Source organism: Aethalodelphis obliquidens, unplaced genomic scaffold, assembly GCF_003676395.1.
Source record: "Aethalodelphis obliquidens isolate GAN/ISIS:26980383/991018 unplaced genomic scaffold, ASM367639v1 scaffold19, whole genome shotgun sequence".
Classification (NCBI taxonomy): Eukaryota; Metazoa; Chordata; class Mammalia; order Artiodactyla; family Delphinidae; genus Aethalodelphis; species Aethalodelphis obliquidens.
Window position 1 is genome coordinate 7,365,449 of NW_020837963.1, and position 27,500 is coordinate 7,392,948.

Below are 27,500 nucleotides of genomic sequence, written 5' to 3' on the forward strand. Positions count from 1 at the left end.
CGGTTCTCATTAGTTATCTGTTTTATACACAGTAGTGTATATATGTCAATCCCAATCTATCCCACCCCCCCTTCACCCCCTGGTATCCATACGTTTGTTCTCTGTCTCTATTTCTCCTTTGCAAGTAAGTTCATCTATACCATTGTTCTAGATTCCACATATAGGCATTAATATGATATTTTTCTCTTTCTGACTTTACTTCATTCTGTATGACAGTCTCTAGGTCCATCCACGTCTCTGCAAATGGCACAATTTTGTTCCTTTTTATGGCTGAGCAATATTCTGTATCTATTTTCTAAACCTAATTATTCTAGCCTTTTTCACTCTTGCTAAAAACCTACTTTGCAAGGGGATTCTTTTGATAAAATCCTTTACAGAAAGAATCACGTATCATTATAGTAACTAAGCTGCTAGCTGATCCAAATGTTTTCAGTTTAGCATCTAGCCTCCAAGTTTGTGTGAATAGAATGTCAAGTTCTTCTCAATAGGTCTGTCCAATTCTGGATTATCCACACTGCAGATTATCCAGTGTGGTGCAGCAATTCCCTGGTAACACAGGTCCATGGGGTTCCTGGAGCCTCTCCCACAGTATGTCCTTAAACAAGAAAATGAATGTGGGCATGTGAGGAAAGGCAGATTCAGACGGAGACCTTGGATAAGTGCTTATCAGTTTTGCTAACATTACTTTCAGACAAAGTTTTGGCTTCTTCTGGCAAGGAAAGCCTCCAAAGTAGGTTGTTTTTCAAGGTCCCCTCAAAGATTCTGACCTTATATTAGGTAAAGGTTAAATTCATATTCACCGTTCATTCAATCTATGCTGGAATTGTATAAATACTAAAACACACTCAAATAATTTAACTTTCAAACTTCTGAAGGCTAATCCTAAAACTAGTAAAATGATTCTACAGGGCAACGATCCTGCCCATCAAATCTATATATTCCAGAGTTGTCTAGCACAGCCTGAGAATTTGTCCAAAACTTATGATGAAAAGACTTCCTATGGCTAACACTTCTAAGTATTAAGAACAGAATTTTGGTTTTATTAAAATAATCTAGAACTGTCTTTATTCTTGCTTTTTAACAAACGGCAACAATTTATTCCAGTCAGCATCAAGTCAATTTCATTAACGGAGTAATATTTTTATCAACCGCAAAACCTTTCCGAAGGTACTTAGGAACTAAAAATTAAAAACTTGTACCTTCATATTAGAAAAACATTAGTTTTATAGTTTTAGTGATAGAAAGACAAAAATCTGTAACAAAGGATTGAAACAGTAAAGTCTAAGTTGGGTTCAGGATTTTAGTTAACATTAATATGTATAAATCATTCACTATTTTATTTACAATTAGGTTAATAGTGGTTATTTGTGGTCAACTATATAAACATGCAACTAACTATACAATCTGACACTAGCCAAATCTCTAGTTTTACCTAATGTGACACTTATTTAAAGAAAAAAGCTAAATTCGGATAGGAGCATAAGCAACAGGGTCACTGGCTGAGGAGGGGAAACACTGTAAAAGGAAATTTTCAATTCTGGCAAACAGCAGTCTCCCAGTCTAAACTAATGATCACATGAAAAACACCAAGGAGAATACATTCAAGTTAATGGAAACAAGTCTTTATTAAGTAACTTTTAATATCAGAAAAATAAAACTCTTATAATTCTCTTTACAGCAAATATATAATATCAGTGCTTTGGCCATCTTAAGTTAAAGGCCCTTTATCATAAAATATATGGTTTTAAACTTTACTCAAATTGAATTTATAATCCCTATGACTTCCCTACATATACATAACAAAAGAGTGTAGTAAAATTAGCAAATACTAAACTATATTGATAATTTATCATTCTTAGTTTGTGGTTTTTAGAAACAGTACACGCACCTAATATATGTCGATTCCTTGGCTTATTAGTTGCAGTGTACAATGCAACAAAATACAAAATACATGCTTGGTGAACATTCGTTTGTATCTACAAGGCGGCAGCTAAAGATTAGGTTTCAATACTGACATATAACTATCCTACAAGCAATCAGCATTACATCATAATATGCCATCAAGGCAATTTTTTATACTGAAAAAATCAAAATAAAAACCGTTATTTGTAAACTTTTATACGAAATGTAACTCTTCAAGTGGAAATAAAAAATAAAATTTTGTCTATTTACTATTCAATACACATAGGATTTCAATTTTTGTTATACTGAGAAAAAAAGCTCTTTGTGTTGGGAAAATAACGCTTCAAAAAATAATTAGTAGAAAACCCCACCAGTATAATGTTCTGTCCGTTCAATGCCAGCACAGGTTTGGGAACATACTGAGGATGAAGTCACAGACATCCACAGGTGAAATGTAAAAAGTGTATCTTAAAGAAATCTTTCCTTTTGATTGGAAATAAGTTTTGAAATGAAGTAAACTGATTGGAGGTCATCACAGCTGCTTTTGTGAATTATGCTAAGGGTGTTATTATCCCTCTCTCCCTCCCCCCTCCCCTAAATTACTAAAAAATAAAAATATATTTATAATGTGCAAGACGAATATGGATTGAACATAAAATGTTTCACATTTTGATCTATAGTCTAAAAATTAATCAATAGCTTGATCAGACTAATGAATGGAATGTTCGTATCCTCAATTATTAGCCAATATAGGTGCATCCCAAAGCCCTTCCTGAAATGGAAAAACCCAGGTGGCCGTTTCCACACTCACCAAGGGAGGCAATGGGTATGAATTCACAATCGACACAAATGCATTCCTGATCCACTGATCATACCAGCCGTGAGCACTCTGGGCGAGATGAAGGTCAATGTAGCAGTTTTTGTCCCAAATTATAACCAGTGATCGAGTAAAGCGCCATCAGCCCCTATCATTACCAGTAAGTCATCACAATGCATTAGAAAGTTACTTGCAATCCTGCAGAATTAGGCATAAGTTGTTGTGAAATAAAAAACAAACAAACCTATTTTGTGAAAACTGGCAGTGTAAAGAAGGCAGCACTGGAAGTGTCTGAATCATCTGTAATGCCAAGTACCCTCCATAAACTCTTAATGTGGTTAGGCTTTGGGACCCATCGTTTTGAAATCTTAGACGTATACACTTTTCTCATAGGTTCACACAACCTATGATTACCTTCACTCAGCCGAGTTGAACGTCAGCTTTAGCAATTCTTACACAAGCTATGTCTCTGGGTCTACAGGATAGTATTAATAATTCAAACCAAACTAACAGACAAGAGACCACTTAGGTTTAGTGTTACCACAGCAGCCTTTTATAAGTTTACTAACAACTTTAGCCTAATCCCAATAAAGCCTGATAACAGTCATAAGAATTCATTAGGAAGTTTACTGGGGGTACCATTATACCCATGCCTTTATGAGTCCATATAGAGATATAGTATTTATGTATATATATATATAGTTAAGAGTGAATTTGGATTGCCTGAGTAACAGCTGTCTGGCAAACTGGACATGATGGCGTTCTCTTTTCACAGATCTTGTTGGCACATTCCATGCAGAAGAGGTTGTGGCCACATGGAACTAGGGCAGCAATAACTTCATTCTCAAAGCAAATCACACAGTCGTGCTTTCGTCTTGATTCTGGTGGTGAGCTAGAGGTGGAACCACCATTGGAAGAGGAGTAACTATTGGTACCATTAGAAAAAGCAGGGATGTATATTGGAAGGCCAACATGGCTGCCTGTACTAGGTGGGTCGCTCCTAACCCTCCGAGCAAGTGGGTGTTCAATGCTCTCCGGAAATGTAGGAGACAGACGAGGAGTAGACGGCTGACTTCCTCTGCGCTGAGTCTTCATGTTAGCAGGAGGATCACTCCCAAAGCCAGAGAGCGGGTTAACTGGTTCAAACGGAGTCCAGATAGTTTGAGCGGATGTTGGTAAAGAGTCAAAGGCAGGAGAATCAACCGCAAGATCTTCTGAGCCTACAGAAGGTAGTGTATCTCCAAACCAAAAGTTTCCTGTGCTAAAAGGGCTTGTTGGACTAAAGTCTGCCAGCCTATTGCTTCCAAAGTAGGAATCTGTGGAACCACTTCCCAGAGAACTGGAACTATCATTTCGATAATTGGAGATCATTCTGGCACGGCTAGGAGGAACTGGATTGGAGGAGAGCCACGCAGAGCCGAGCGTGCCACCTTCAAAGCTTACATCAGTACCGTTGTAATGGAAATCATTCTCTTCATTGAGCTCAATGTAGTTTCCTGTACGCATGGCAATATGCATTTCTATTTCTTCTCGTGCTCGGTCAACATTCTCGGGCATCCCTGTCACTTCAAAGACGGGCTCCTTATCTCTGCTTGGAGTTACTATGTATGTGTGGGTCTGCTGCTGAATTCTTTTAATTGTTGCTCCTTTGGGTCCAACAACTAATCCTACCACACGATAGGGGACCCTGACTTGAACGGTGGTCTGACCAGGCAGATTAGGACTGCACGACAACCCTCCCAGGGCAGGGCCATTTTTGTTTCGAGATGCACGAATCATGGAGAAGTGCTCTGCAGCTGAGAGGATTTCTCTTTTGGCCATGGCAACATCTTCTTTCCGTCCAGTGACAACAAAAATGGGCTCTTCACCACGAACAGGTGTCTTGATATACGTGTTCGTCTTGGCTCTCAGCGCTTTAATTTTACAACCTGTTAGAAAGAAATATTTCGTAAGTATCAACATCTACTTCAATAATATTGATAAAGACAAATCACAGAAAGCTCCTTTCAAGCTAAAAGTCTGCGTCTGGGCAGTTTTTCTTCCCTCTTTAAGTTTTAGAGTTTTTTCTTTATCACAAAAACTTATCACTAGATGATGATAAAGCTTTCCTAATTCCTAGATCCTGAGGCATACTTTCCTGGTGATCTCTCATTCTCAGGGAGGAGGTGACACCTCTACTGGAGGTCTTTAACTCAGAGGTCAGGCTTATCGTCTCTTCCTCTTGTTATCAGTCATTGCAAATGATGCATGAAATAGGCCAGCTACACTATAAGTGGGTCTGACTTTCAGAACACTAATAGTTTACTACCGTGCAGGGTGTTGGTGGCAAAGAAAAACCATTAATGTACATGTGAGACATTTAACATCTATCATCTTATTTAATCTACATAACAACCCTAAGGATGAGACTATTATACTCCTTTTATTCCTAAGGAATATAAACCACAGAAAAATTGTATAACATGTCCAAGTTCACACAGCAAGTAAGAGGCAGAGCCAGAGTTAAACCTAGTCTGACTTCATAATCTATATAGTCTTTTTGCTCTTCCCAGAACTTCAAATTCCACACAACTATACTGCGATAAAAACTCTTCAACTGACATCCATTTAACTGTCTTATTATTTTACCTTAACATTACTCTTTCCTCTGTGAAACTCAACTGATGACAATGGCAAAATGCTCAAGGCTAGTACATCATCTCTTTTCTGTTCCATCAGTTGGATTTCAGGCTTCACTAAGAATCAGTTGTTTTGATTCCAATCTGTTTATACTAGCTGCACTCATGCATTAACTAAATTAACAATTACATAAAGCAGTAACATATAAATGTGAGAAGATGCTGAACTTGTATGAAAATTGATTATTTTTTAAAATTTCAATAAAGACGAGTACCTTAAAGAAAAAAAAAAAAGATGTTGTTGAACTATGGGTGAGACAACTGTAAAATCCTGGGGTAAAAAAACTAACACAGAATAACTTTGCTAAATTCAAAAGAAACATACTGGAAATTGTATGGAATATGGTCATTGAATGTGGTTTTATCAAAGGACTATGCTGGTTGGCAGCCCCATTCTCAAATAAAAGGCTTTGGCCCTAAATCCTGAGTATGTTTAAGTTAAGTAAGTAAAATATCTAAGACACCTATGCATAACTACCCATGATTACTTTTTGGAGTAATCACCCATTACCAGTGTCAACTGCATAAGATTAGAGGGTTTCGAACGGTAACAAAGATGTCAAATATACAACTAAGGCATAAAACTCTGGGGTTATACTTTTCAAAGGTCTTAACGTGAAGCTTGCCAGAAGTACCCTCCATCCCCCACCAAATAGATCTCCTTGCCTCCATTCTTGCCTCACTCCCATCCATTCTCTATAGTCACTTTAGGCAGATGATGCCTTCTAAACAAAGCACCTATCACATGCTCACTTCTTTGCATAAAGTGCTTTAATGGCTTCTGTTTACCATAAGGATAAAGTCAATAGTATGGCACACACAAGGTTCCTCTGTACCTGGTACCTGATTACTTCTCTCTAGCCTTATCTCTGTACCCCTCTCCTTTCCCCCTCCTCACTTCTTAAACTCTGTGGGTGTGCTTCCACCATATTAAGCTCCTATGCATGCTCCCTTGCTTCCATGATCAGAATGTTCCTTTATTCTTGCCCCTTTACTACCAGCTCTGCTTAACTCCTGGTAGCCCTTCAGATTTTAGTTTAGATGCCTCACCCTCTATGGAGCTTCCTCTCCCTCAGGACTGGTTTGTGTGCGCTCCCTAAGCATTCTCAAAGCACTGGGTGGTTGGCTATAAGTATATGCCACAGGGTGGCCATATAACATTTGTTGAAACAAAGATCATTTTTCTATATAAGAACACTGGGCCCTTCTTATACACATTGCTTTGCATCTAAGCATTTTTGTTGAGCTTTCCCGGCCTTTCATATTCTGGCCCCATAATGCTAGTCCAACCCTGTTGAAGGGAGTTGATTATGCTAACTTTATGCTATGAAGCTACTGAATATGTTATTCAATAACAACTTCACTCAACCTAGCACTGAACTTTTGGATCTGAACCACAAATGAAGATCCTGTTTCTCCTTCCAACAAACTGTAGAACTTAGAAACGGCCACTTTCTCACTGCTGGATCTTAGGTACCTATCATGAAAACACTTTCAGAGTCAGGTTTTCTCTAACCTGAAGGTTATATTCAAGACTAGGGGGTGGGGGTGGATGGGTGGTGTAGCTAAAAGCAAAATTGCAAAGAAAGCACTTAGTGCATTAACTGGAGGAGGTAAGAAGGGCCGAGTGCAATCAGTCTAATTTACACTACTGTAAAACATGAAAGTTTTTATTATAGAGTGCTGCTGTAAGTTTATATCGACAATGAACTACAAGGTTAATTTGATAGTGTAACTTCTGAGCATAGGAAAATATATCTGCTTTTGCTCCACAAAAGAAAGTGAACTGGAAGATCAGAACAATAAAACTTCTACGTCTACTTATCATTTATACAGGCTAAATCTCTAGGAAACTCCCTCAGTCAGCACAGTAGGTGCTGCTTGAGGTTGAGAACTGCAATCATTTTCCATTGGCCAATACGTGACTGATGGAGAGATGCCTAAGAAAGTCTGAAAGGGTGGAATGAACGCCTAATTCTTCATACTACACACGCACGGGAGTTACTATCATTACCTGGACACATGAGTTTCTTCTCTGAGCTACAACTCAACAAGAAGGCAGTCTGCTAGAATCACACATTTCTAACAAAGAGGGTCCTGATCATCTTGCAGAAAAACACTGGGACACTTCTATTAAGGACAAAGGGAGAGTTAGCTTGAGAGTCTAGGGTTGGCCCCTCTCAACCCTTACTGTAGTGAACATTAGAAAGCTGCATTAAGAAACTTCTCTAAATGCTTCTGAGACTATAAGCAACTGTCAGGTGCACCTTAGTAGAATACTTTAATACCTAGTAGGTATATTAACTAAGAAAATATGCCTAAAGGTACACAGACACTATTGGGCCTATGGATGGTACAAATAAATAGATGTTTAATACATGGCTCATTAGGAAGACAGAGAAGACAGATGGTTGGAGTGTGGACCATCTCTCAGAGAGGGCCGTAAGATAGGCCTACCCTGCCCAAAAGGGTCATGTGCTTAGGTTTTGCAGATCAGGGGAAAGAGGGAACAGAAAGATAGCAAAGCCAATCCCTTATATGCCACTGCCAAGAGAAACAGAAGTATTTCTTTTCGCTCCTAAATTTTATAAGACAGTTTTAACACAGTAGCCTTAACTCAGATCAGGAAACCCATAGGAAACCTCATCAATCACATTATTGTTTCTATGAGAACATGCATATTCTGAGCTCCCAACAACCACCACATGGTTTCTAGAATATATACACACGTTATAAAGTTTGGGACAATTTGAATAGGCAGAGCTCTAAACAGATGGCACAGACTAAGGAGAAAAAACCAATTTGTTTTACTATTTTGCAGGTAGAGATGGTAAAAAAGCTTTTTGGAGTATTTTAGATTGAGTTTCTATTTGAAAGTGCAATGATATTTTTAAAAACCATTGAAAAGTTTATAATCTCAGAGTGTCACAAAACTCATAAGCCATAAAGGTACTGAAAAATTAGACTGCACTTTAAAAAAAATTGCTGCATGGCAAAACTCACCAAACACAACGTAAAAAAATTATTTACAACTCACATCACAAATGGCTAATTTCTCTCTTACACAGGTACCCATATACCTACCCTTATATATCAAAACACCAAAACCCAACAGAAAAAATAGGTGAAAGAAATAGCTCACAGAAAAGGAAATATATAAATGGCTCCAAACACGAAAATTCCATTTTCATGTGAACTGAGGTATCATTTTCCATCTATAAGACTGTCAAATATCAAAAACAAATAAACAGTGCTAGTAAGAATGGGAAAAAAAAAGCCCTCATATTTAGCTGCTGAGAGTATAAACTCCTCAAGGGCAGTTTGCAATATCCATCAATATTACAAGTCAAGTATCCTTTTGCCCCTACAATCCCACTCATAGAATTGAGTCTGTAGGAATACTTGCACAGGAGCAAATGACCTTTGCATTATATTACTGTTTGTATTAGTGTGAGGCTGGTATAGCTATATAAGGGAATACTCTGCTGTCATAAAACTGGTTGACTTAGGGAGACAGGGTAGGAGGGTGACAATTTTCCTTGTACACTTTTATTTCTTACAAAATTTGAACCATACAAATGCATTAATTTTTTTTCCAAAGAAATATTAAATTAGAAAAAAATTAAATTAGTTATGAAGAAATGATACGTTTTATTACACTAAGCATATCAATCAGACTTTTGGCTAGTTCTGAGATTTAAAAAAAATTTATGAACAGCAGAGTAAACGATTTCATAACCTCGAAGCTGAATAAGTCCAAGAAGTAAGGACTAATAATTGTTTTCTTACAGCTACAAATAAAATCCGACATATGGCAAGCTCTATACCAGACTGCGTAGAGATTAAGAACTAGAATAGCACTAATGACTTGCATAGATGCAATTTTATTTTGATTTGGAAGTAAATTCTCCCAAGAGAAAGTCTCCAACTTACCTCCCTCCTGTAGGAACCCATTTCCCCTTTCTCTATCACTGTGGCTGGGACTGTGCTTCACCTTAAAACTCTTCAGCTGCAGCCAGAATTCTGGTCCTCTCACTCCCTGGTAGAGTAGCAAAGATTGGGTCTTGCTTCTCCAGGGTAAAGAGAGCCTCTTCCACCAGCTGCCTGAGCAGTTAAAAGGGAGAGGTCCTCTGTTGCTGGGAGAGGAGTTGAAGAAACGGAATTGAAATGATATCTTCAGTGTTGATGAAACCATGGTTTGCCATATCAATTGAATAGGTTCCAAATGTTTCAGTAAATATGTGTACAATGGGCTGCAACATAAAATGTTCCTTTGCAAGGGGTGGGGGGTGTGTGGGGGGACGGGTCACAGTCAGAAAAGCTTAAAAGCACTAGACTAGATCTTTAAGGCCACTTTTTAATTCCATGAAACACGTGGAATGACATACTTAGAAGAACCAGATGTAGAATTACAGTCTGTAATGTAGATATGATTCCAGTCCAAATTAATTCACCTTAAAATAGGAAGATTATCCAGATTACATGGGTGGCCCTGACCTAATCACGAGTCCTTTAAAAGAGTTTTCTCCAGCTGGCTTCAGAAGTAGTCAGCTGTGCTCTGGCTAGCCCGGAAGCAAGCAGACTATCTGTGCTTGATCTGCCCATGGAGACCTCGTGGCAAGGAACTACAGGTGGCCTGTAGGAGCTGAGAGCTAGAAGGAAAATGGAGGCCTCAATCCAGAAATCTTGTTCTGTCCTTTAATTTTTTTTTTTTTTTTGTGGTATGCGGGCCTCTCACTGTTGTGGCCTCTCCCGTTGCGGAGCACCCGGACGCGCAGGTTCAGCAGCCATGGCTCACGGGCCCAGCCGCTCCGCGGCATGTGGGATCTTTCCCGACTGGGGCACAAACCCGTGTCCCCTGCATCGGCAGGCGGACTCCCAACCACTGCGCCACCGGGAAGCCCTGTCCTTTAATTTTGCTTATTACCTGCTTTAGTTTTTTAGTGTTACCCCACATAGTGGCTTCAATGTCACAAATTTTTTAGTTTACAATTCTGTAGGTCAGAAGTCTGACATGGGTCTAAACAGGGCTAAAATCAACGTGTTTGCAGGGCTGTGTTTCTGGAAGCTCCAGGGAAGAATCTATTTCCTTGCTCATTCAGGTCATTGGCAGAATTTAGTTGCTTACCATCATAGGACTGAGCTCCCTGCTTTCTTGCCGGCTGTCTGCTGAAGGCCATTCCCAGCTTCTAGAGGCCACCGACATGGCTTGTGGCCCTGTCTCTCCATCTTCAGAACCAGCAATGGAGGTTGAATCCTTCTCATATTTAAGATCTCTCCTCTTCTTGTATCTGACCCAGATGGGAAAGTTCTTCTGCTTTTAAGGACTCCTGTGTTTACACTGGGCCCACCCAGATGATCTCAGACAACCTCTCCATCTCAAGGTCCATACTCCATATACATATTCAGAGTTTCCAGGGATGTAGGGTGTAGGCATCTTCAGGGAAAGGGGGTTTATTCTGCCTACCGCATTACCATTTTTCCCTTTCTCCAATTATTTCCTCCATTCTTCCAGGTCCCTGGCTTTTGAACAAAGGAAAGTATTTGGTTCAGAAAAAATTTAAACCCTAACCCAAGAAGAGAGACCCAATGTCCAGGGCAGTCGCCAGATATAAGTAGCTAGATATAAATACAAGAAAAGTCTGGGGATCACAGGCACTGGAGTAGTGTGAAGGGATAAACTATTGATAAAAATCAAAATAGGTAGAAAATAAATAGATAAGCCAGGGTGCTGACAAAGACAGGGTGTTTATGTTGAGACATAAGTGATTTGGTAAGAGATGCACAAGTAAATCCTGGCCTCCACTTGTCCTAAGGGATTTAGCTAGGTGTTCCTAGCTAAACCACTCCTTCTTTGGCCCAAAACATTCACAAGCCTGATGCTTAAACTTACCCATTCAAATATTAAGTTCCCTATAAAGGTGCTGGTGCTAATTCCAGGTGATATACAGGAACTACCATAATTTCTGCTCTCAAGGAACTCACAGTATAGAAAGGAAAGGAGCTCAGTCATGAGAACAATATGGATATAATACTGATATATAAGATAATACTGATATAAGATAACTGCTTTAATGAAAACAGGCATACAAAGCAGTGGGAGCACAGAAAAGGAGAGGGCTTTGTTGCTTACAGAAAATGAAAGAAGACTTCAAAGGCATTTGAACTTAAGCTTGAAGAAAGTAGTTCTGCCAGGTGGGAAGCAAAGTAGAGGGAACTGCAAGTGCCAAAGCAGGAATCAAGAGCACAAGATGGCCACACCTGGCTCAGTGTTGTGGGAGCTTTAAGTGACTGGAGGGTAGAATGGCAGGAGAGCAGGTCAGATGGGGGATGATTCAGTCGTTAACATGAGGCAAGGGAGTTTAAAGTCTATCTTGTAGGTGCAAAGAACTTTTGTTTTTTTTTAAAGAAGTCCCAAAGGTTATGTGAAGTGTTGCAGATTTTCGACAGAGGATTTTGTTTTCCAGAAATTAAATTCACTGTATTTCCCATTCATTTCATCAATCAGCTACAAATATAAGGTGATTAAGAAAGCTAAAACCCTTATAAACACACACCAAAACTACGAGTATTTTCACTTTGGGTCATCCTTGGGGTATATCTTTCTTCAGAAATTCTCTCCAAGAGGTTTTATTTTAAAAGGGAAATCAGTATACACACACATACAGAAACACACTTTAATAACAATGAAGAGGGGGAGTGAAACTCCTTGAGTAGTTCTTTTTACCTTCAAGAAAATTAGAACTCTGGGCTTGATATTTAAATTACCCCCAGCTCCCACCCCATCCATCTCCTAATTAAGTGGCCATGACTTACCTTCTCCGAGATTTTATCATCTCCTAAACATGCCTTATTCTTCCTTATCTCTACCCAGATATTTCCCTAAATAACCTGGAAAACCCTCCTAGTACTTCCCCTCCCCGCCCCCCCCCCAAATATTCTGAGTAACAAACTCTTCTGAGTAATAAACACAGTCATTTGGAAAAGATGAAGACTGTGTGTGTGAAAGGCTCTATGAACTCAAGAATAATACAAATATAGATATGACTTTATCACAGCTACCACTTACTAATACTATTCCGAGGTCTAGTTTAAAGGAAATAATGTAAGGAAAAAAACCTGATTATCTGCAGGACTGGGTTCTAATCTACCACCAGAGTTTGCTTGTGGTTTTAATGTTAGGTCATTCAACCTCTAGCTCCTTTCCAATGCTTTTATCTTTTGACCTAGTCCCTTTTCTCCTAGGAAATACAAAATCACTTCTGAAGTCTAAAAAGCACTTGGGAAATCAGTACTACCATATCCCACATGCGTACATCTATTCTTCCTTTCCTCAAGAAAAGTAGGTTGAATTATAGCTGGGAACATAAGACTTTGAACAGACCATCACAAACCATCTTTGGGAGCTCTAACAGGCCACCAAACCTCTATCTCTCCCTTCATGGGTGAGGAACTATAATTAAAGTTACTTCTCTCATTTGGTTGTTGCAAGGATTAAATGAAATAATGTATTAAAAATACTTATTACAATGCCTGTGTTCAGTAAAGGACAGCTTTTTTAGGCTACCTAACCCCCCTCCCCGCCACCATTCACGAGTAAACTGAGCCAATAGGCTTGGCTTTGAAATAGTAAAATTCGTAGCACTTTTCAGTTTTCCAAACTCTCCTATATTTTCATTTAATTATAACAGAGTAATGATTGGCTTAATAGCTTTAGGAAGGATAGGGATAGGAAAGAACTAAACTGAAAGAGCTTAGAGACATCTCCCAGCTGGAAAGTCAGATCTCAAACACAAGTTGCCTTAATAATTCCATACTCCTCTCACTACTCCATACTATTTTTCTCTAAAAGCATTAGAGAAACATGTTATTTTATATGTACATTTCATGATATATTAGAATTAATGAGGGGATCATATTCTTTAATGATTTTATGTATAAATAAGATCCCTTTCCTCTTGGAAGAGTCTAGACAAGACTATTCAAAACACCTATAATTTTACAAGGACTCAATTTTTCAGTATTAAGAGCTTCACAGACTGATGAACATCAGCTAAATCCCACTAAGAGAGTGTTTCTTATGCACACAACTTAATCCAACATTTAAATAAATTGTTTAGATTAGCAATGCAATGGATTCCTAAACGCACAATATAGAAACAGCTTTCCTTTCCTGGGTTCACGGGCCCTTCTTGTAGCTCTAGTCAAAATTTTCTGAAATTTTCTGTTAAGAATACTGTTTCACTTTAGACATCACTATGTCAACACTTCAAACGGCTTCATTTATGTGATCTTAGTTTTGATTACCAGTATTCATATGGACATCTAATGCCCTAAATCAAGTAGCATCTAAAACAAACCGATCCAAACAACTTTAGGTTGACTGGCTCCTCAAGTAAAGGCAAGAGGGAAGAAAACGCCACAACATGAAAACTAAAATGATAAATAATAAAATGGCAAGTTTCTAATCCAACTATTCAGTTCAATAAAATAAACAGCAAGTATCTGCTATGTTTCAGGTACTTTAACTGACATTAAGATGACTGAGATTCAGTTCTGCCCTCACTGACTTGTACCAAACTTCAAGCACCAAAAGGATTTGGTGTCTACATGTGTTCAAGTACAGATATTGATCTGTCATTTTCTTTTCTTATACTGTTGGCGACTGGTGGTGTTCAAGCCTTTTATATCCTCGCTGCTTTGTCTGCTTGTTCTACCACTTACTGAGTTGGAGTGTTCAAGTCTCTAATTCTATTAGCTTGAGACCCTGGGTAAGTTATTTGTATCCCCATAGATCTGTTTCCTTATCTGTATGGTGGAAATAAGAATGGATCAAATGAGATGATATACTACCTGACACATTTAAATGTTTATTATTTTTTTTAAATCAGATGAATCAATTTTCTATTGAAAATTTAAAAACATTAAAAAAATTTAAATCCTGAAGATAAAACTTATATTTAGATTGTGAAAAGCATGTTAAGGTATTATAAACTTTACGAAACTGGGAGGAGATATGTTGAAGTCAATCTAATTGGTAATTTGAAACCTGGTTTACTTTTACATGATTTTAGGAACTCTTTTTGGACAAAAATAAGAATATAAGAGCTACAAGAGATAATCTAGTTCAATCTCATATGTGAAGAAAACTGAAGCTGAGAATTGCCCAAAGTTATAAACTAATGATTCCTAAAATTCCCAATTCCCTAAATACACCATTGTCTCAACCTGACTTATTTTCCTACTTGATTCTTAGAAGTAGAGAATTCCCTGCATACATAAACGTATTTTTAAAAACAGAGGTTAAACTAAATTTAAAAACCCCCTCCTTTTTCACGTAGTTTAGACAAGAGGATCGACATACTTAACAAAAGAAGGGCTCATATTTGGCCTTTCACAAAAGCTGTGACACCCAGAAGAGGGTGTAAATTAGAGATGAAAGGCAGAACAATTTTCCTAACTGGGGATTTTAAAATTAGATTCATGCCCTTTGGAGGATGTTAATAGAAAGCTGAGAATTACCTCTGTATGGGAATCATATAATGGAATCAGATTCATTCGTAAATGATTCTCTTCCAGACTATAGACTAGCTTAGGTCTTTACCAGGAAATACATTTCAAAAGTGCTGATTTTAAATAAAATTTTAAGACACTGTAAACTTTAAAAAATATAATATATATCACTAACTAGTGGTATATATGTCCTATGAAAAACTTACTAAAATGACAATTTTTGGTTTCAACTAGCATTTGCTCAGCGTACAAATCTAGCAGTAAAAAAAATTATAAACTTTACCCTGCCTCATATATAATTTATTACCTTTATACTTTCCACTGTACAGTGAATCTGTACTAATGACATCTTCTCATACCTGATCCTCACAACGGAGAGCGGGTGGGGGAGGGCTGTGAAGAACAGCTGGATGGACTAGCTTCCCCCCAGCAGAGGAAACCGAGACTCAGTGAGGTTAAGCGATTTGTCCATGGTAAAGCCAGCTCTCTAACAAGTCTCCTAACTCCAAGTTCAATGTCCTTTCCTGCAGGTACTGCTGGAAAGGTAGAAGATAAGCCAAAGGGGAGGGGAGAGTGGTATAGAAAGGGGGACAGTAATAAAAAGGTCAGCCCAAAGGGCAAACATTTTACACTGGTAACCTTCTAGTAGTTTGGAACTATTACCTCCCCACTCTCCTCTAACTACGTTTAAGATGAAACTACTTTATGCTTACCTTCAACTACATCTGCAGCTCATGAAAAAATTTTATTATTTTAAGGCCTAGTCTCATTATTTCAAGATACCACTTTACTTGTGGTCAAATCAGGCTCCCCTGCACACAATGAACTGCAGTTTTTGCTTACTGGACACAGGCAACAAACCATGCCCACACGAATTGTTCTTAAATCTCGAACACTGGCATGAAAGAGGTGCTATAATTATGCAGCGTAACTTAAAATTCTCAAAATCAGTCATGGAATAAAGCCTCAAAGTATTCAAATAACATTATGCTGTGCATATTCAATTTAGCATAGTTTGGCTTGGTATCACTAGTATTAGAATATCATTTTAAAAGCTTAAATATCAGATGTAATCCTTATAAATGTCTATATGGCACCTAATGGTAGTACGGGGAAAAAGTTAAAAGTAAACATGCATTATGGTATATAAGCCATTTGAGAAGGATTAAGATGCAGTTTAATAAATATATCACTTTAGAATCACCTGAAGATCAATGGGATTTTAAAACAGATTATCCATAATCTGTTTGGAGTTTCCTAAAGGAGTTTTTTTTTTTCTTTTTGCCTGCGCTGCGCAGCATGTGGATCTTAGCTCCCTGATCGACCAGGGATCGAATCTTGCCCCCTGCAGTCTTAACCACTGGACTGCCAGGAAAGTCCCTAAAGGAGTTTTTAAACTGCGAATACACTTTCCTATTTAGTATCTTATGGCCACTTTTTTTTTTAACATCTTTATTGGAGTATAATTGCTTTACAATGGTGTGTTAGTTTCTGCTTTATAACAAAGTGAATCAGTTATACATATACATATGTTCCCATATCTCTTCCCTCTTGCATCTCTCTCCCTCCCACCCCTCTAGGTGGTCACAAAGCACCGAGCTGATCTCCCTGTGCCATGCGGCTGCTTCCCACTAGCTATCTATTTTACGTTTGGTAGTGTATATATGTCCATGCCACTCTCTCACTTTGTCACAGCTTACCCTTCCCCCTCCCCATATCCTCAAGTTCATTCTCTAGTAGGTCTGTGTCTTTATTCCCGTTATGACCACTTTTATCTATAATTTTTTCATTTTGAATTTAAATTACAAATCCTATAGGGCATAAATTACATTTAAAAAATTGTCACAATCCCATAGATTTTAAAATAATACTGTGGTAAACATCATGAATATTTTGGCTCTCTCCTGTAGGCACATGATTGTAATGTAATTACTCGCCCACTTGAAGTTAGGTGTGTCCAGATGACTTGCTCTGATTAATGAAATATGAGTGGATGTGATCATTATTACTTCTGGGTTTAACATTTAAAGACCAGGGTGTGCTGTGCCACTGTCTCTCATCCTTCTGGCACAGGGGAAGACCAGCTAACACTTGAGATGGTGGCTGCTTCACTGGTCTAAGACTCTGAATGACTAAAATGAGCACAGCCCCTGTGAATAAGAAATAAACCACTGTTGTTTCAATACTGAGATGCTGGGGTTCTTTGTTATCACAGCATCATTTAAGCCTATCTGGATAGAGGTGCCATTTGCCTAACAGGCATTTAGACATCAGTTCATTCTAGTTCTATCACCTTAGACGAATATAGTAATGTGTGAAAACTGTCTGCTCAAGCTGAGGAAAGGTGAACGAGATTAACAGAGTGGTTCGAATTAATTTCAGATTTAACTTAACACAAGTAGTATGTGCTTATCACTTACAGTTTCATATATGTCAATTTATTTGTGTACAATTCATAGTCCCCAGAGGTGTTATAGATATGATTATACCCAGCTGAAGAAGAATCTGAAGCCTAGGAAGTTTAAGTGATTTGTCCAAGACCACAAAGTGAGTTACTGGCACAGAGTAATCAGAATTTAGGAATTTTAATTTCTGATTGCTGGCTCTTTCCAATATATCACAGCTGAGCAGAGACTGTTAAAGGCAAATTGGGACAGTTTGCAACAAATATTTTTATATTAAAACATACATTCTAAAACATTTTTGTATTCAGTTTAAGACAAAAGCAATAAATTCTTCAATCTGTACAAATATTAAATTCATTCAAAACCAAATCCATAAAATATTAAGCACTGTCTTATAACTAAATTCCACCTTTCCTTGAAAACTTAAAATGTAAGAACTATCTAGAATTCCAACCCACAGACATTGTTGGAAATTTTCCTTAATGGAAATCTCTAACAGATTAATAGTTCTCAAATACTTGATTCCCTGGATCATTTTGGCCACTGGCATTTCTAACAGGGGGCAGAAAATACACCCTTGAATTACCACTTTATTTTCCATTTCCTCCCTAGTGAATCAAATAGTTCATTAGCTGGGTAAGGCAGGAAGAAAAGGCAGTAGATTCCCCACCCATTTGCAAAACAATTATAATAATCGAACCTTCCCCAATGGTCCCAGAGCTAATACAAACTATTATTTAGATTTTAAAGCCTAGAATAATGACAACATTTAATTTTTAAAGCTAGCATATATATACACACAAATTAACTTTCTGAATTATAAATGAGAGTGAATTTCTAGTTAGACACATTAGAACTAGAATGTTAGCATGACCTGTGCCTTCTGTGTAGTAGACACCAAAATTTTATTAAGTAAATTAATTTGGACAGTGATATTTTAAGTTGTGCATATTAGAAATACAGTACCCCAACCCATGATTAGGGCAGAAATTAACCCAAAATGTTACTAGCCTTTTTGAGCAAGATGCTTCAATACTGAGGCAGCAATGTAGAATGAGAACTTTATCTTTACTAGCAAACAAACTGGTCTAACCCCAAGTTCCACTATCTCAGCAAGATACCTATCAGCACCTCAGTTTCTATGTCTAAAATGGGGATAAACACCTAGCAGAGTTAAATGGCATGTAATATAGGAACCGGCAGAGAGAATGCCAACAATCCCCCCTCTTCCACAAAAGAGACACCGGGCTTTAGCATTATTCTGAAACTATTTCTCCTCATGAAATGTATATTTTTTCTTAAACAGGGAATTTATGTACAAGACCAAGCTTTCTCTTTTTAGAACTTCGAAGAGTGGTTCCACCCTAGGAAACTGGGAAAATTTTTTCACAAGGATGTATTTAAGACAACTTCAAGCAATGTAACATATTAACTGTTTAAAAAGTGACAATATACACAATCACTGGGGATCAGTGGAGAGAGAGCAGCTCAATAAAGAAGAAAAAAATTTCTAAGAAGGTCTAGCTCAGTGATAGCCAAAGTAGGGTGCAAGAAAATTCACTGGAGTGCAGAAAAAAAAAAAATCAAAACACTCCAATTTCCATCTTTACCTCATCCTTTTAAAATTGTTTACATGTTTTATAATGTACAGTATATCAGCATATGTATTATTCATAAATATCCAGATACTGAGAGTATTAGTTTAAATGTTTTTTGACAGTATACAATTAAAAAAAGCCAGAAATAGCCCTTCTTGACTAGGAGGCTAGAGAACACACATAGACCATCAAGTAAATAACTAATGAAAATAGTTGAAGAAGTACATTAATCTTAAACAGTAATATAAAACCTTGGATTACAAGTCTTTAGCCTCTTTTCAGTTCCTGGCTTTGTTGTACAGTGTTGTTGGTTTCAAAATGAGATGCACACTTAAAAAAGGGGGCCAATTGAACATTCACAAATGACCATATGCTGCTGGGGAGTATAAATATGAGGTCAATGCTCTGCAAACTTTCATCACAATCAAAAGCAGCGGTTTGTTTTTCTGAAAGACAATGGAGCTAGAGGCCATCTACATGAGTTGCTAGTCTATATGACTCAGAATTCCATTTGTCCTACTCTTTGCTTCAGAGCTGGTCACAGATGTCTCCATCTGTGACATAATTATTTCCAAAACCAATTAAGAGATGTCAAACAGAAAATTATGACTTCAGGTAATGAATAAAATGGCAGGAAGGAATAATTCTTAAGGAGGAAAATTTTGTTCATTCAAAGCAAAAAGTAAACTAAATGATTTGCCCTGTTTATTCACTTAAGGAAAGGGGAAATTATCACACTGTAAAAGGACGCAAACATTAGAAGTTGCCTGCAGGAGTGTGACAATAACTTTACAGGTTTTATCATGGTGCTGCTGAGAGGTGTTCATGGCAAAGGGAGTCAATGATCCACTAGTTGAATGGTTCAGAACAGGAAAAGGATAAGACTTTTTGTTCTTAAGATAAGATAGAGGATGATGACATACTTTTAACAGTGCTGTCAACTCTGGGAAAATATTAAGCGTAAAAGGAATAGTCAGCAATTTGTCTCCATGCTCTAAGACATAAATAGATTCACATTTCCTTATTAACCAGTAAGCTCGGCCCTAAAAAATAAAAACTAAAGACCATTTCATTGCTATAACTTGGTACAAAATACAAACTTGGGATGAATTCAGTTTACTTTTTTTTTTTTTTTTTTTTTTTTTGTGGTATGCGGGCCTCTCACTATTGTGGCCTCTCCCGTTGCGGAGCACAGGCTCCAGATGCATGTGGGATCTTCCCGGACCGGGGCACGAACCCATGTCCCCTGCATCGGCAGGCGGACTCTCAACCACTGCGCCACCAGGGAAGCCCTCAGTTTACTTTTAAATAATGGATCTGCATAAAGGTAACAGTCTGCATAATTAAGGAACATTTAATCATGCTTTAAAGGGTATAATACAGAAGACAAAAATTTGTATTAAACTAAATATACAAAAGGTATCAGTATCTTGTCCCCTAGTAAAACTGTCCTGTAAGTGTTCTTTTCCTTCATTATCCTAAACTGTCACCATAAGCACACTGAAGCAACTTGTGCTGAGGAAGTGTCACTGTAGTAGGGCCTGAACAGACACCTTCCCAGCCCCTTTTCACCACTCTCCTAAGTATCAGACCCTAAATATCAAAAAAAAAACTTCCCCTCCCCCCCAGCAGCAACTTTCCAACCATACCTAGAGATTATTTCTCCACACCTTTCCTCACACTGTCCCTCATTCTTTCTTCCATCTCCATTTGTTGAAGTCCTATCCGTTCTCCAAGGCCCTCCAGGGTTGATGTTCTTATACGTACCACTTTGTCACACACTATAGTTAATGCCATTAACTACAGATTAGACTAGCGCCATTCCGCTGTTTATTAGACTGTTAGCTTCTTAAGGGCAGCCGAGTTAGTCTGAATTAACCTCACATTCCCAACTGCCATAAACTCAAGGCCTGGCAAAATACAAACCTGATACATAGCAATTCCCCGATGTTGTTATCTGAATAACCAACTCATTCTGAGTCTATAATTTGAGATGTTATAATTTTATTCTATGTGAGGTGAAACAGTTCTTTCCTGGATTAGTATCTTCAGTATTGCAAAAACGAAACAACACAAACCAAAAAACAAAAAAAGGCATGCAAAATTTATCTACCAAACTACGGAAATAAACTCTTAATTGAAGGGCATCAGCTTTGAACACTGCCTTTAAATACCAGTCACCAGGCAGTCTGAAATACGCTATCAGATGGATTTTTATTAAAATCCTAGAGGTAAGAGATGAGCCAACTCTGATACTTGAAACCACCATTTCGACAGACCTCTTATTTATGTACTCTAGACCACTTGGGAAAGATGAGATCATTTAAGCAGCAGCGCCATCACTTCTCTTTATTTGACCCCGACAATGCTCTCAACCTAACAGGAGAAAGACATGCATCAACCAGGTTAAATCATACTGTAATAAGGCAGCGGCAAGTAGTATTTACTCCTTCAATAAAGGGGAAAAGAGCTACGCTAAAGAGCATAAGACCTTCCCTAAAAATGTCGGATACAGAGGTACTCTGGGCATCCCTTCCCCCACCTCCACAAATCTACTCCTGGAATCTGAGACCTAGGTCCTTTGTCTGAGCAATGTGGGAGGAGTCTGTCTGCAGTACTGGTGTGCTGGCAAGTGAAGAGAATTTACTGAAAACTGTATAAACGCATGAAGTTCCTTAACTCAATTACTTTACTGTCCAATTTTTCTTCATCGTGCACCCTAAAGTGCTCTAAAAGATACCCAATGTGCCTTTTCGAGAGTTAAAATGTATCGAAACGAATATAGTAAGATCAACAGAGAGTTAGCAAAAAACCTAAGTTTTTGAACAGCGAAGGGGCGGGCGGTAAGAACGACCACTTGAACATCCCCTTCCCTCTCGAACGAGCTCTTTCTACAAGCCTCCATTTCTTCTTCCCAACAAGCCGTCCTAAGGCAAGCTGAGCGCTTTTACAAAGACGGTCGGCTGCGCAAACTTGCAATCTCAAAGCTTTCCATGCACAACACCGAATCCACAACCGACCCGACCTTTTACCACCTCACTGAGGTTTTTGGTGCCACGCCAGCTGGGTGTTCCAGGAATACAGCCCGAGTAAAGTGAACACCGCCGGATAGGGTGGCCCGAGAAACTTAGCTCCTTTTATCACGCAAGATGAGAGGAACACCGTGGGGTATTCGCAAGGTGACCCATCTTCTCATCTCGTCGACCCTCAGCTCCTCCCAGACCCCTTCCCGGTGGACCTGGAGGACTCTCCGGGTTCGCCTTTTCTGCCCCAAGCTTCTTTCTTTCGTCTCCCCACCCACGCCCGGGGGCCAAGCCCAGCTGGACACCCCCCACACCCGCACTCACCCTGGCGACCGACAATCTCGGCGACATGCTCGGAGCTGGGCACCGGGACGCACTCGGTGGTGTTGACGCTCTTCCTCCGGAGCAAGGCCGCCTGCTCCCCGTTCAGGGCGGCCGCCGCCGCCCCGCAGCCGCCTGGGCCGTAGGCGTGGGACAGCATCGCCGCCATCATGCCCTGGGCATCGTCCCCTCCGTATAGCACCCCCGCCGCCGCGGCCGCCTCCCGGGCATCGAAGCCGGCGGCGGGCAGCAGGACCGACCCCAGGGACCCGCCCGGGATCGGCTGGGTCTGAGAGGCGGCGGCCGCTGGCGGCGACAGCAGCAGCAGAGACGGCCGGTCCTCCTCCTCTGCCTCCTCCAGCTCCTCCTCCTCCAGCAGGTCTCCATCCAGCTCCGCTTCCTCCCCCTCCTCCTCGTCCTCCTCCAGCTCCAGCTCGGCCGCCTCCGAGACCCCGGGCCGGCCAGAAGGAGTCCGCTCCTCCGGAGACAGCCCCGCCGCCCGCCGGGCCTGGCCCTGCGCCGCCGCAGCCCGGAGCGCCGGGGCGCCGGACTCTGCCGGGCTGGGGTCGTCGAGGCCTAGCGCGGCCAGGCGCTCCCTCAGCAGGAGCCCGTCCCCCTCGAGCTCCGGGCCACCCGCGGGCGGTGGCAGCGGCGGCGGCGGCGGCGGCGGGGGCGGCTGCGGCAGGGGGGCCGGGGCCGCCGCCAGGGCCAGGGCCGCGGAGCTGCCGCTCGGCATCGCGGCGGCGCGCTGTCAATGGCGGCGGCGGCGGCGGCGGCCGGGTCAGGCGCGGCAGGCGGCGAGCCCCATGGCGGACAGGGCTCCGGCCCTGCTCAGCGCGCAAACACCTTTCCTCTGGGGAGGCGGCGGGGCTGGCGACCCGGGCCGAGCAGCGCCAGGGCCGCCCGGAGACCGGAGAGGGCGGGGTGGAGGAGCAGGGGAAGGTGGCAGAGGTAGGTAACTAGGTGGGTGGGTGGGGACGGCAGCGGGGCGGGCTGGTGGAGGTGGCAGCGGCTCCCCTCTCAGGATTTCTTTTGTTTCATGGCCTCAGCCAGCCCCCGGCGCGCGCGGCGGCGGCAGCGACGCCCCACGCCGCTCTCCGAATGAAGCCGGCACGCCCTGATTGGCCGCTTTTAATTGCTGGGAGCCCGCCCTCTCCTCCCCGCAGCCTTCTAACTCCTAGCCCTAGCCCCACCCCCACCCTCTTCTCGTGCCCCGCCCCGCCCCTCCCCAGAGCTCTGATTGGGTGACCGAGATGAGCCAGCCCCGCCAAGCCTTCTCCTTCCGTCCTCTGCCCTCCCCCCACTCCTCCCTCCCCTTTCCCTACTGGCTGTCGAGGAGAGGGACTGTGGTTGTTCACTTTACACGTCACTCTTTGTGACGTACCAGGTGGAGGCGGGGAAAGGGAGGCGGGACGAAGGCAAGGCAGCAGAGGCTGAAACTAGGAGCCAGTAGGGGTTTTCGCGCAGGCGCGTGCAGTCGAAGCAGGCATCTGGGTTTTCTCGGTTCCCCGCATCCCTCTGGCCCACCTGGGTGGGGTCTTTTAGCCCACAGTGAGAGCGGCCTTGGAGCGTGGCGTAGGCATGGGCCCAGAGGGCGTTGTTGAAGAAGTGATTTCCCACTTGCAGGGTAAGGGCCTAGGGAGAGTCATCAAAGGAGGGGCCAGTGAAGTGTTCTCCTATCCAGCCGCGGGGGTGGTTTCCTGAGCCGCGTGGCTCCTGGGCCTTCCCTGCACCACTCCGGAATGCTCCTCCCGCCGGGCAGGGCCCTCCCACGCCCAGCTGGCCCGGCTTCCAATACAAGGCCGGTTGGTTACATCAGGAACCTTAAATGCTGAACTTGAGTTCTTTGGGGCTTTTCAAGGAAATTAAATAATCTTTTCCTCCTCCAAGACGTTCTTCCCACAGTATTGTCCGGGTGATCCCACACAGTGGCTACCTTTTATAGGGGTTTATTTTTAAATGGCGTGTTAAAAACAAATCTTATTACCTTACTTCACCTTAGGCTCTGACCGTCCGCCCGCCCCACCCCGCTCCCCTTTACCTCCGCCCCTTTAGTACCAGGTGGTCTCCCCAGGTTAGTCTTAATCACCTGCGTTGTCTTACAGAGGTAGAATGTGAACAACATAATGTAATTTTAAGGTTTCTAGTGTCCCCATTATAAAAAGTAAGAGGAAACAGTTTTAATAAATATACTGAGCTCTGTATATTAAACATTATCATTTCAACATGCAATCGATATAAAATTATTGATATATTTTATAGTTTTTTCGGGCTAAGTCTTTGAAAATGGTGTGTATTTTACACTAGGATATCTCAATGTATGTTCGCCTCACACTAGCCATGTTTCTAGAGTACTAGTAGCTCTAGACCTTGATTTTTGAATTATAAATTGAGATCCTTTCTATTTTGGATTTATTATATCTTTCTCCCTCAAAATCGTTTCTTATGTGTGAGCTTGAATGAGCACCGACTTTTCTAAATTGTCTAGGGTGTTACAAAGACACCCTGAGAGAGTCCAAGAGAAGGCTGAAACTATGCCTTCTATTTCTCAGTTTTGTGCCCTTATGGCCATGTGCACAATTCTACTTCAGTTTATCCACCCCTCCAAAGGCATAGAGAATTTTAGCTAACATTAACCTTTCCTGTTACTCCACTGTTTCCCTAGTCCTTCTATAACCCTGTATGTTGCTTCTCTAACAACTCATTTGTAGCAGTAGCCTCTGGAGCAGTGATTTCAACCCTGGCTGTACAACAAAGTCAAGAAGAGCTTTTAAAAATGGTAAATGCAGAGCAGGAAGAAGCAAACCCTGGATGTTGGGATTAACTGGATCTAGAGTGGGAACCTGGACATGTTTTTAGAGAACTACACAGGCTGTTCTGAAGCTCACCCAGAGTTGAGAACACTGATCCAGGGTGTGAGTTTTGGGGTTTACAGGAGTAATCTTGCTATTTACTGAAAAGTGATCTTTTTTTCCCCTACCTTCCCAATTAGGTACAATTTTCACTGATTTACTATATCTACATCCCTTTCGTGATATACCCGAAGGACATAATGTTTCATGGCAGCTTAATAAAGGTACTGATTTTTTTTTATATTTACCAGTGAATAGCTTGTATAACTAGACATTTACTTATATAATATGCAAATATGCTTGCCGTCTGATATTTCTGTTTAAACAATAATCATTATTTGAAGGGTAGATTTCTCTAGCAAAGCAAATCTCATTTCAAGGGAGAAAGTAAACTAAAACACAAAGCGGCACTCCCAGGAAATTTTTGTCAGGAGGAAATGCATAGCAGAATTACAAATGAAACTCAGATGTTCCTTTCTCTACCTCTTTTCATGAGTTGTCATTTAATGCTCACCCCTGGTCTTATGTTCTCTTCCCAAGGACTCAAAGCAAAAGCTGTAGCAGGAGTGATAGTTCCCCATACATTTTCCTTTTGAGAGGGAGAGATGTAAAGAATAGATTCCTGTAGATAAGGTCCATTTGGCTAAGATTTTTTAAAATGCCAAGTGGTTTAATTTATGTGTTCATAATATAAAAATTGCTTTCTGCTTCATTCTCATATAGTAAATGAGGTTTCATAAGTTCCCATACACAAATGTATACATTCATGCATTAATTTAGATTTGATCAATACTGTGATTTATGAACAACCTAGGAGTTATTGAAGCTTGGAGACCTTCCCGTTTGGGTCTAAATTTATTGTCTTGTATTAAATCTTGCTTATGAAGCAAATTTAAGATTTTCTTTTGCTCTAAATATATGACTGGGATTCTTTCATTTAAATCCATTAAACACAGTAATCCCCTTCACCCTCCCCCAACCACACAGCATATTAATTTGCACCTGAATTAGTTTTCTCTTTCATTCCTATGCTGTTATGACATAGGTTGATAACACTGCTGTAGAACAGTTGCTTTGAAGATCTTAGGACAAAAAGGAAACTACGGAAGTGGCTACATTTTAACAACTAGCAGGCTGACTGCTAAACTAGCCTTAAGGCTAGTTTAAAACTGGAACTGTAATGATATTAAAGTTGGACCACTTGCAAACTAAACGGACATTAACAAAGATGTTTGTCCTAGTAAGAAAACCGAGAAAATTAGATACTAACTTTGAAGCAATGCTGTAAAGACAGCCACAAAAGCATGGTGAAAGATTTGGCTGACACCCTCACCTAGAACCCCAAAAGAAACATCTGCTTTGTTTTAAGGCAGGATGGGTTTCTTTATGGTAGAATGTCCCTTGGGAACAGCAATACCCAGCTCCGTAAGTCTTCCTCAATGAACATGTCATCCTCCTGCTTGCAATGGCTCCCAGTTGTCTAGGAATAAAGTTTCCTACCTGGAATTCCAGGCCTTCCACACTCTGGGACATTCTTCCAAGTGCTCGAAACTGTTACATAAACACACTCAAATCTCTCCTATATTAACAAATAGGAACTCTTCCTTGATGCTACATCCACCTCTTGGGGCCACTCTTCTCTACGCCAAATCAACTTCTCCAACAGCTGCCTGCTCTCCTTTGCTGCACACTGCAGAGCGCGCCTGTGGGCTCTTGCCGCGTCACTGAAATTATCTTCATCTCGTCCTTGTATCCAATGAGCACTTTTTATACTTATTCCGCTTAGCCTTTCCATGGCAGGACTGACACTAATGACTGCTCCTCAGAGCACTGTCTTCCTTTGCCTTCCTTCTGCTTTCTTTCCTATTCCATAGTCCTGCCTCAGTCTCCTTCGCCCGCTTAGTGTTCCTATCACTCTTGGGTTATTTATCTAGGATTTGTCTTGGGCCTGCTTTCTGCTTACTCCGTACTCTCCACCTAAACATCCTATCCTTTCCTAAGATTTCTGCTACCTTGTTGACAAGTTCCAGACCTATATTGTCATTCCTGATCTCTCCATTGAGCGCCAGACCCAGAAATCCACTGTTCTACGGATGTCTCCACTTGGCAATTAAAATTCAACCTCAACTTCCCAAACCGAAATCTCAGTTAAAATGCTTTTTAACTTAGTATTAGATAGCACCACTATCTATTCAGTTCCTCTGGCCTTGAGCCTGGTGGCCATTCTTGACTTTTCCTTCAACCTCCATAGCCAGTCAAGGCCAAATCCTGTGACTCATACCTCTCAACTGTCAAATCCATCTGTCTTTGTCCATTTTTACCACTATTACCATGGTCTAGGCCACTATCATTTAGACCATGATCTATTACAGTAGTCCCCCAAACAATATT

At 40.8% G+C, this 27,500-nt stretch overlaps 1 protein-coding gene across 1 annotated transcript; it reads right to left on the reverse strand.

Annotated features, from left to right (window-relative positions):
* Window positions 1–1,600: 1,600 nt before the first annotated feature.
* Window positions 1,601–23,355, reverse strand: MEX3C (mex-3 RNA binding family member C). The gene is made up of 2 exons (XM_027118540.1): window positions 22,261–23,355; window positions 1,601–4,647 (listed from the first exon to the last, which is right to left on the reverse strand). The coding sequence occupies exons 1-2, from the start codon at window positions 22,991–22,993 to the stop codon at window positions 3,422–3,424; spliced, it is 1,959 nt and encodes a 652-aa protein (XP_026974341.1). The 5' UTR covers window positions 22,994–23,355; the 3' UTR covers window positions 1,601–3,421.
* Between the last annotated feature and the right edge of the window lie 4,145 nt (window positions 23,356–27,500).